General features: G+C 48.6%; 3 protein-coding genes across 3 annotated transcripts; 1 reads left to right on the top strand and 2 right to left on the bottom strand.

Annotated features, from left to right (window-relative positions):
- Positions 1 to 1094: 1094 nt before the first annotated feature.
- On the bottom strand, positions 1095 to 3220 carry BDV37DRAFT_287600 (uncharacterized protein; the record flags this gene model as incomplete). The annotated part of the gene is made up of 4 exons (XM_032088137.1): positions 1095 to 1821; positions 1870 to 1985; positions 2032 to 2345; positions 2398 to 3220. The coding sequence occupies 4 exons, from the start codon at positions 3218 to 3220 to the stop codon at positions 1095 to 1097; spliced, it is 1980 nt and encodes a 659-aa protein (XP_031936799.1).
- Positions 3221 to 4374: 1154 nt separating this feature from the next.
- On the bottom strand, positions 4375 to 6576 carry BDV37DRAFT_230897 (ENTH domain protein). The gene is made up of 5 exons (XM_032080342.1): positions 6440 to 6576; positions 6126 to 6363; positions 5883 to 6073; positions 5721 to 5832; positions 4375 to 5666 (listed from the first exon to the last, which is right to left on the bottom strand). The coding sequence occupies exons 1-5, from the start codon at positions 6485 to 6487 to the stop codon at positions 4432 to 4434; spliced, it is 1824 nt and encodes a 607-aa protein (XP_031936798.1). The 5' UTR covers positions 6488 to 6576; the 3' UTR covers positions 4375 to 4431.
- A 1825-nt stretch (positions 6577 to 8401) lies between these two features.
- On the top strand, positions 8402 to 9819 carry BDV37DRAFT_230743 (uncharacterized protein). The gene has a single exon (XM_032080339.1). It carries the CDS (start codon positions 8571 to 8573, stop codon positions 9699 to 9701), a length of 1131 nt encoding a protein of 376 aa, XP_031936797.1. The 5' UTR covers positions 8402 to 8570; the 3' UTR covers positions 9702 to 9819.
- The last annotated feature ends 91 nt before the right edge of the window (positions 9820 to 9910 follow it).

The following is a 9910-nucleotide window of genomic DNA, read 5'->3' as shown; positions in this document are numbered from 1 at the left end:
GGCCCTTTGCTGCAGAATTTTTGCTGCCGACGGGTGTAACTCGGGCTTGGCGTCATCTTGCATGCATAAGCTTGTTTCTTGGTCTTTTCTTTTGGAGTTGTGTTTTTTTTTTTTTTTTTTTTTTTTTTTTTTTTTTTTTTGTTTTTTTTTTTTTTTTTTTTTTTTTTTTTTTCTTTTTTTTTTTTGAGGGCTTGGAATTTGGGTTCAATCAATGTACTACTAGTAGTGGATTGTCTGATTTTATATTCTCGTAAAGAGGTTCATTGATTGTTCTATGTAGCTTGGAAAACGATGTTATGCTTCCGTGGTGCTCCGTAGATCTAGCTGTATATCCAGCGAGATAACTACCTCTGACGTAAAAGACATCCAAAAGCATCGCTCGGGAACTCCCTCGTCGGAATCGGGGAATCACGCCATAACCCTGGTCTCGAAAATAGCGCATACCATTCGTGCTACTGACAGAAACCGGCATGGCCTTGTCGGTGCTAAAGATGCAAGGGTGGAATGGGTGAGATTATGGTATGGTTGTTATTTCTTTGGGTGGTTTTTTTTTTGTGACGCGGGAGTTTGGTTACTAATTTACGTTCGATTCACTGGTGTTGGTTTTAAATGGGTATGTGAGTGTTGGATGGAGAGCTAGGTTGGTTGATGTTGGGGTAGTTGGAGTGATGACTATTGTAAAAACCTCGTTGCTTGCGCAAGATAGATGCCTGGCGCCTGTCCGTGCAACGAACGGGGGTTAGCAGTAGTTGATTCTCCGTAGATACTGGTAGATAGGGAGGTGTAGGGTCCACTCTGCTAGGTATGACAAATAGTTGAACTGGAGCCCTGGAGCCTGCATAGTATTGCCCAGTTGAGTAACACTAGCTGTGGTTGATAGGTTGGGGTAGTGTTAGGGCGCCGCCGGTTTTTGTCAGCTGGCTTGCTGGTTCTTCGCCCAGAGACTTGTAGCATTGCAACGGCGTATCAGAACCTGACAGTGATGTGGTAGAGATATGTAAGGTTGGAGTGGTCTGTCTCATCTCATGGTATGTACAGGGATATTTTCATTACTATACACGATTATATAACGGCCCATTGGGTATAGACAATGCTCACGGGATACGTATCAGCTGGATCTCATCCCATAGGCCGCGCAATGCAGCTTGGTGAACGCGGTCCACATAGAAAAAGTTCAGCAGAAGGGATCGCAGTTCCTGCCACGACTGGATTCCTTGTCTTCTGACTGCAGCCGCTAACTCGGTCACGAAGAATGTTCTCTCCGGTAATAGCTGTGAACTCCATGTCCCGATGAAAAGCACCCAGATCAACACCTCCGGGAGCATTTGGAAGAACCCGGCTGGGATCGTGGTAGCTAGCGCCAGGCGAAGGGCGCTGATTGGTTTTGGGAACACAGGGCCGAGCTGGGGGTAGAATTCCCAGATCGTGCCATTGTGGAATAAAAGACATGCTAGCCGGATGCAGCCTTCAATATTCGCATCCCCTTTGGGCTCGCCGGTCTCGAGATACCGATCCATATGAAGGGCGTATTCAACATATATGACCTCGGTGTTGAAATAACCTTCGGTCTCGTCGTCAATTTCTTGGTAGTTCTGGCCGCTCTTCATCCATTCAGCGAACCAAACAAGCTCGGCCAGGTCGTAGATGATCTTAGACATGCCATCACCTAATATGCTAGGTATTTCAATTAGTGAATTTAATGCAGAGGCGGTCTTGGCAAGATCTTCATTGGGAGGAGATACGGTGAAATCAGGGCGGGCGTAACGGAGGAAAGGGAAGATGGGCTTTGTGAAGGCCATGCACGCCACTCGGATGTCAGTCCTGCTAAAATTAGCGATGGGCGAAACGTTCATTCATTGTCCAACCAACCAAGAGATCTGGAACCGGATATCAGGCGGTACGTCTGCAAGGCTGTTTCGCAGGGCAACCATCTGCCTTAATCCGGCCAGGTGGATTTTGAGATAATCGGGGTTCCCAGAAGCAATCTATCTTGTCAGTAGCGAGCAGGCATAGCTTGGCAGGATCTCATACCTCGATCGTCAACAGCGTTGAAACAGCTGCGATTAACGAATCGCTCGAGGCTTTGACAGGGTCTGATAAACCCTCGTTGACCAGTCGAATGGTCTCACCCCTGTGATGAAAGGTGTCGAGAAGAAGGGCACTGGGCCGTTGACCCTCCTTCACCGGGAATTCACCGGTTGTCAGGGCTCTGTTGGAGGCGGCAACGCATATGCATGCGTGGAGTGAGGCAGGGTCGCAATGGACCAGTGCCGTCCAATGTGCCTGTAGTTTATCTCCATACCGGCGTTGGAGCGGGTAGGCAATATGAGTTAGGGTACCCAAGACTATCAAATGTGAGCTTCGTATCCTCTACATGGGCCCAGAGAATTGACTCACAGTATTGAAGATGCCGAGCCATACGATCAGTAAGCCGCGTATGAAACACGTTGAAGGGGTCATTGCCTCCTGGACCCAAATATGCCAGTGGTGAATGCTCCTGAACCGCGGCGAGAGCCTGACTATGCGAAGATGCATCACCGTCATGGTAGCTTTCGGTCAAGGCAGCCACAAAGCCTGGCGCGTCGCCGGCAAGTGCATTTTCTAGAATTGCTCCTTGTTGCTTCGACTGCGATACCTTAAGCGGTACTTCTTGAGAGTCGCCCGGCGCAGAGGCTAAAGGAGTAGAGGCCGCTGAACTAGAAGCGGCGGTTTCCGGCGGCTGAAAAGCCAGGTGCTTCCATGTCTTGCTTTTGTACCGTTTAGTGTTTTCCAGTCTCTTCTTGCGATTATGCTCCGACATGACATGGGAACGGATACGCTTGAGGGTTTCCTCTCTCGTTCCCTGTGCTGCCGACTGGGGGTCACTATGGACCCAAAACAGGGTTGACCGGCCGCCCGACGCATTACTAGGCTTGCGCGGTTTGCGCGACTTCGTTACAGCATTTCTGCCTACATCTTGATTATTGCGCTCGGAAGACTGAGTTACGTTATGACGGGTGGATTCATCGACGAAGGAGAGCGCATGAGAACTGTCCTGGACTGCTGGCGACTCCAACGACGTGTCAGACGCCGGGGCCAAGGCCAGGCTGTGGCTAGAGTCTGAATTCTGTATCGAAGACGCCCAGGTTGCCGACGAGACCGGAGTGGAGTTTAGGAGCGGCAATACCTGCTGGCGATCGGAGGGAGCCGTTGAATGGTGAGTAGAGTTCTTGGCGTCCATGGTGCGCGCAAATCTAATTATGGCACTCGGAGATCTCACTTAAGGATCGTCATGGGGACACGCCGTTTCAAAGTGAGTGAGAATGGACCATGAGTTTTGGGGGGGGACCATGGACGTGGATGAAATGGATTGGGGGAGGTCAAGCACGATGGGCCAGGGGGGAAAATTGCTCGAGACTGAATGGTCAGCGCACTGCCCCTATCAGGAAAAGTCCATCCCTCTCCCAGCTTGATCGAAATCGTTTTATAAGTGAAACACGAAAGGTGAGCTTGGACCCCTCCTTTTTATTTTTATTTTTTTCTCTCTTCCTCTCTCCCGTACGGCCCGAGAGGGCGAGAGGGAAATCGGTTACCAATTAAGGGAAAGATTGGATCCAACACGAGCGGCGGAGTTCCCTTCCGAGAGTGGAGAGAGAGAGACAGACCGAGAGAAGTCGAAACAACGGTCAGATCTTCCCCTTGAATCGGTCATGAAGCCCTCCTGGTCGATGAGGATGGGAAGCAACAAAGAACCCCTGAACAAGAAAATGGGAATTGATTCCCGAGAGGAAGAAAGAAGTCGTCGGTATACCCTGTAGGGCGTGAGGGATCGTCTTCATCAATTCCTTTGCCCAAGTGGACCCTAAACTCAATTCCTGCGATTTTATAGTTTTATATAAAGTCCGTCAGGGATTAGGAATTGTCCAAAGTTGCAGTTGGGTTTAGAATTAAATAACTATGCACGGAGTATAGATAGATAGATATATTTGGCCCTGGATGATGTGCAACCATCTCCCGTGATATCCCAAAGGAGAAATGACCTGTCTAGCCTAGGCTGGACGACCTACATTTAGCATTCATGTGTTGTGCCACTATCGATCTTAGGATCAATAGTAAGCTCTTTTCTTGACTTATAAGTTATGAATACGAAAGCCCTATGCGCCACTTCCTGCAAGGACAAAAGAGCACACGGCTACCACGACTCTCAACACTCCTCGACAACTCACGGCACGGTCGCAAAATCTACAAAGTCTTATTACATGCCCTAGTCACTAATGTTGGCTATCGCTACAGGATTTGGCAGACAGGCCCGCGCTGCGAGCTCGCCATCGTATGCTGAACACAAACACAATAACTGAACGACCCTCGTAGGGAGAATATGCACAAGAAGGAACTGGGGGTTAATAATATCCCGATATAAGCGCCACAGCTGTCGCGACCGCAACGGGAATATTACATTCCGGGCCGCGGAAACACCGGCACAGTCTCCAGCTGCTCATAACCGCCCATGGTCCCTTGCTGGCCACCGACATGCCACCCCTGGCCAGTCTGTTGGTTGACAAAAGCACTCTGGCGGAAAGGGTTCGTGCTTCCAGTGGGATTCGGCCGTAGAGGCGCTGGCGCAGGAGGCTGCAGGCCTTGGGACTGCTGTGGAGGAACCGAAGAGCTTCGAGCAAAAGGATTAGTCCCCGTTCGTTGGGGTTGTAGTGGTTGCGCTGACTGTGGAGGCGGTTGCTGCGGTGGCGCGCTGGCGTTTAACTGCGGCGGGTTGGCGGTCGACAACCGTCGCGCAAAAGGATTTGTGCTCTGACGGTTTAGGGGAGTTGCCGGCACGCCGGTTCCGGTTGGGGTACTCAGTAACATCGACTGTCTAAAGGGGTTCGTTGTTTGCGGTTGTAACTGCGCACCGGGCATTGGTTGCTGTTGCTGGGGAAATGGCGCAAGATTGTTCTGGGGACCAGGAGCAAGATTCTGTTGGAACCCATATGTCTGCGGTTGCGCCGAGTAACCACCAAATCCCGCACCAGTTGGCGTTGGCTGAAGCGGCTGTGGCTGCTGAGCTTGCTGCTGGCCAAATGGATTGGTACTCTGCTGTGCAAAGGGATCTCCAACTGATATAGCCTGGCCAAAGCCGGTCGGCTGCGCCTGTTGTTGGAACCCAGTTTGTTGGGGATAGAACGCTGGCTGTTGCGGCTGGAAGCCCGTCTGTTGGAATTGCATCGCTTGCGTTTGCTGCTGTAGATGTGGTAACTGCATAGGGTTCTGTTGTGCTGGGGGTTGCGGATCGATAGAATCGAAGAAATCGATTAGGTCTGCCGGATTCTCTTTCTTTTGCGGAGCAGGTTGTGTATGGGGTCGAGGTGGTTCAGGATTACTAACAGACCTATTTCCTGCTCCAGCCGTGTTACTGGGTGCGAGTGTAGGACCCGGATTGCCGCTCTTTCCTCCCTTTCGAAATAGATATTCTCTTCGTCGCTGATCAAAATCCGGGTCATTGAGGTCGTCTTCAAGGAGTCGAGTGAGGTCCGTAGAGGCGTGCTTCAGCTTGGGTATTTCTAGCCGTGTTGCTGCTTGGAAATGTCTAGCGACACCGAGAAATTTCACGACCTCCTCTGTTTGTTGAGTAAAAGTCTTATAGATCTCCAGCGCACGCTCACTATCAGGCCGCGACATTTCGAAGTAATGCTCTGTTACGAACACCATGAGTTAAGCAGTAATATGTGACGGGTTATAGTACCTACCCAAAACGTTGATCGTGCCCTCATTCATGACTGAGTAAAGCGTCAGGAGATCCAAGGTGAGCAGGCGAAAGGCTGTTAACGTAATTTCGTTCTCAACTTCGTCTGTCAAAAGCTGGAGAAGGTCAGCTATGGTAACTTGACTGCAGCCGATGAAGAACATACATCACACTGTAACAGCGCATGAATCTGTCTTTGTACAATCTCTGTTTCTCTCAAGAGGCCTTTTTCTACGGTCAACCTCTTCATGCGTCCCTGTCCGCTTCGTACATAATCCGTCTTGGTGGCCTCGAATGCATTTGCGCGCGCGATGAGATAATCAGAGTATCTCCGGATGTTATGTCCTTGTGACTGAACTACCCGGAGTCAGCATCTTCTCTTCGATTATCTGGAACTCTACCGGCCCACCTTCTGAGAATCCGCTGATTGCAAGCTTCCTCGGGTTCTCCGCCATATACTGTAGTGTAGCGTCCAATTGCCCCTCCCTTACCATGATATGTATGACAATGAGGGCTTTGAAGACTATCGTCCATGTTGAATCGCGTAGCCGAAGCTGGATAGTTCGAAATATTTCTGCTACTCCCGCTTCGCCTGTATGGGTCGCTACCAGGATGTGCTCTATGTATTTAGATTTAGGGGCCGCGAGCTGCTCGCATGGAGACAGTTATCAGCACCTTGCGCTAACGGTAACAAGCACGGTGACAATATAGGTTTAGACTGACCTTAATCTTGGTGGCCCCCTTTACTGATTTCTCAAAATTATGGGACATTGTGAGGGTGTGTCGGACTCCGCAATTGGGCCGTAATCGGGATTAGAAGATCGTCGTGGGAGAAGTTCAATTAGGACTGAAGATACTTGGAGGGTAAGAGGGAATAGAGAATATCAGGGTAGATCAACGGCTATCGTAGTTCCAAATTGATCTGTCGACACCGGCACCAACAATAGTCATGGTGGCTCAAGCCATGTTGCGCGTCGTGGCTTCTGGAAGTATGCAGGATGGCAAGAAGGTGGGGGTGGGCGAAGTTATAATCAACACAACTTCCGAGAGTGGGATAGATAAAATGACGATGGCAATGAAAGCGTGTTATATGTCGGCCCCGAGGATTTTAGAAGGTTGGTAAATGGCCGGAGGGACTGAGGGAGCTTCAGGCGTTCGGAACGTTTGGAATGTCAGTTGGCGGGAATCGCAGTGGAGTTAAGCTTTACCCTCTCCGCCTTAGGCAGATATCAGTATCACGTTCCCGCTTATTCTATTCAGGAACCAACCTGTACCTGGTATGCCGTCGAGTACAATAGAACTGACCGAATTTACATAAAACAAGAAATCTCTTCGGAGTTGTGTTCTCACTTTCCTCTTATTTCTTTTCTTTCCTTCCCTTTTCCTGTTGTCCCCGTCTCGCACTTAACTCTTCAATTACACTCTAGGAATCTGATATATCGCTTCTCGGAACTATAAATTCTATATAATCTCGCTTCAAAACCCAGTACTCTATGTCTGGATCTATCCCAACACAACCACGTAATTATATCTAGGTTCGGATATATTCCACCGTAGCCATAGGAGTTGGTTTTATCATTACTTTCTACCGCCGTCCGACACGTTCTATCCACATATCCCCTCCGTAGTAACACTAACCCCGACAACATTCGTGCACCAATGCCCAACATGATTGACTCAAGTGTGAATTTGTTTCAAAAGAGGAAGAAAGACATATTACCCCGTTAAGAGTTCAATCTGATAAGACACCTCCAGTACAGCATTGGCCTCAAAGTAATAACAACAATCTACCTCTCTTATCCTATCCCATTTCTTATTTCAACTCATACTATTCAGGTCTGTCATTTCTCTGTAGCCTGAATACCCTTATTTCTCATTCTGCTTATCTAGAGAGACCAAGAGTCTATCTAATCTTTTCATACGTCTCGTCTGTCTACCAACAGCACATTAGGCCCCCTTTATCTCAAACGGCAAAAGAGAAGAGAAAGAGGAACTCATTTCGTCACATTACAATACTCCACACTCTCTGTCTTCCCTAGTGGCAAGTATACGGGCTGGGTGATCATCTCTGTTTTCAAGACTCAACATGGATATGCAGGCTATCGATCTTACACTGAAGATACCTAGGAACCGATGGAGTACTAGGCAAAGAATCTTTCTTTGTTGCCTATACAAATTTTTCTGCAGAGATAAGAGAGCCTTCAGAGAAATCTTTAATCATGCCTTCAAACCAGACCTGATTAAATGTGGACTCATGGAAGGCATTTCTATGGGTACAATGTATACCCAGTGGGCTGATATGAAATGCTCCGGTGATCCTATCTGGGGACATATACATCTGTCTTCCTTGGACGACCGTGACTCCTGGCTCCCTGTGATTAAGAGGATCCAAGACTGTGCGAAGATACTGGATATCACGCTCATTGAAAAGGAAGTAGATGATATAGATACGTCAAACTTCCAGCCCAGCGAGCAGAGTCTTCCGGCTGATTTTTTGTCTACGCCTGTACGTTCCTGTCTTGGAGGATATGTCTAGCACTAATGGAATCTTAGAATGTTGACGAGAGCCCTGTTACACCATCAAATGCAAGAGTTGTGGACATTACCTCCATACGGTCCCCTGTGGAAATTAGTAGGCACAATTATCAAGATCTAAGTCTTTGTACGGGTGGCGGCAAGAGATGTTTTTGGTGCTATCAAGAAGATGTTGAGAAGGTATGGAATTCTAGTATTTGATCACCAGGCTTTAGGGATGATTTACCATAAATTCTAATAGCAGGAAACCGCAAGTTGGATACCTCCTATTCTGTACAGGTGGTCCAATGTTGATTCCCAAGGAATCAATTCCACGAAGATGTTTCTCGCTGGATTATTCATCGATGAGATGAGTTATTTTGCGCCAAACGATATCAATACAAAGGAGTTCGAGGAACACGTCGTAAACCACGCTAGAATAGCTGAGGTCCCAACTCCCTTCATCTCAACCTTCAGGTCCATGCTTGCACCGGTCCACAGGGCGATCAACAAAAAAGAAGGGGCAATAGTAACCATGATTGACTCGAAGAAGCTGCAGACCCAAGTTTACTCTGCTAAGAAACTTCTCCGAAAGCTTGGTTTGAGAGTGGGAATATACAATGGCGCGGGTGAATTTTTGATCTGGGGAAAGGTCCATGGATCTGCTATAATATCCTCGTTTAAAGCCAGCTCGCTTCTTCAGATAGCAAGTGAGTATCCCCATATTGAGAGCATTCTGCAGCTGGACACCATTGGAACCTATGAGAAAGCTGGAAGATCATTACACCAAGTCCTAGCCAAGAGCCCGGGACAACTTGACCACCAATCTGGCTTGATTATAGGAGAGCTCTTGGCCCGCCTCCAAGTACCTCAACGATATTGCAATTTAGTTGGGCAAGGAATAGCGTACTCATGGCGTTTGAATACGAAGAAAGGAACTTGGCAAGAGTTTATCGGAGGAATCTACAGTGGCTATTCGTCTCTGAGCGAGGTCCAGAACCCAGAAACACCTCTGTCTGCCATTTTGGGCCAAGAGGATCTAGATCTGCTCGAGCCACCTTCAGACGAAGACACTGTAACCGAGGGGGAATCATCTTCAGATAATGATGATCCGGAGAGTGACGATGATCCAAGAGCCGACACGCCTTGCCCGGTAGGACTGCCTACGAGGACTGCGTTGCCACCTATCGAGCTCTTCGACGGCGGTAGCAGAAGGTGGATAGCGCAAGAAGGCTGCACAAGGGAAGAGATTATCATTGACAACTCCAGCGCCGAAGATGATGTTCTTGACGATGTTTTCACAGCGGCTGCCTTCCCAAACACCTTGTTTAACACGAATACAGCAAATGACACCTCTGAGAGCGTCACTTCAGCGAATTCTGAGCCGGAGCCCATCGACTCTCGTCATCAACCAGCACCAGGGGACCAATTTGCGAGCGACAGAGCGAGAATTAACCAAATTCTGAATTGATATTGCACTCAATGATACCTGTTGATCGTGCTTAACCACGTGGAAGAACAGAAAATATGATTATGCACAACGAAAAATCACAAATGGAGAACAGAAAGGAAGAGAAGGGGGGAGAGGGGGAAGAAAGGGGGAAAAGACGGTGCATCTTTACTTGTTTTGGGGGAATGGGTGTTTGAAGAATTGGGCGTTAGGCTGTACACCAACTGGGC

This window comes from Aspergillus pseudonomiae (assembly GCF_009193645.1).
Source record: "Aspergillus pseudonomiae strain CBS 119388 unplaced genomic scaffold BDV37scaffold_96, whole genome shotgun sequence".
NCBI classification, from domain to species: domain Eukaryota; kingdom Fungi; phylum Ascomycota; class Eurotiomycetes; order Eurotiales; family Aspergillaceae; genus Aspergillus; species Aspergillus pseudonomiae.
This window is presented reverse-complemented; position numbering and strand designations above follow the sequence as displayed.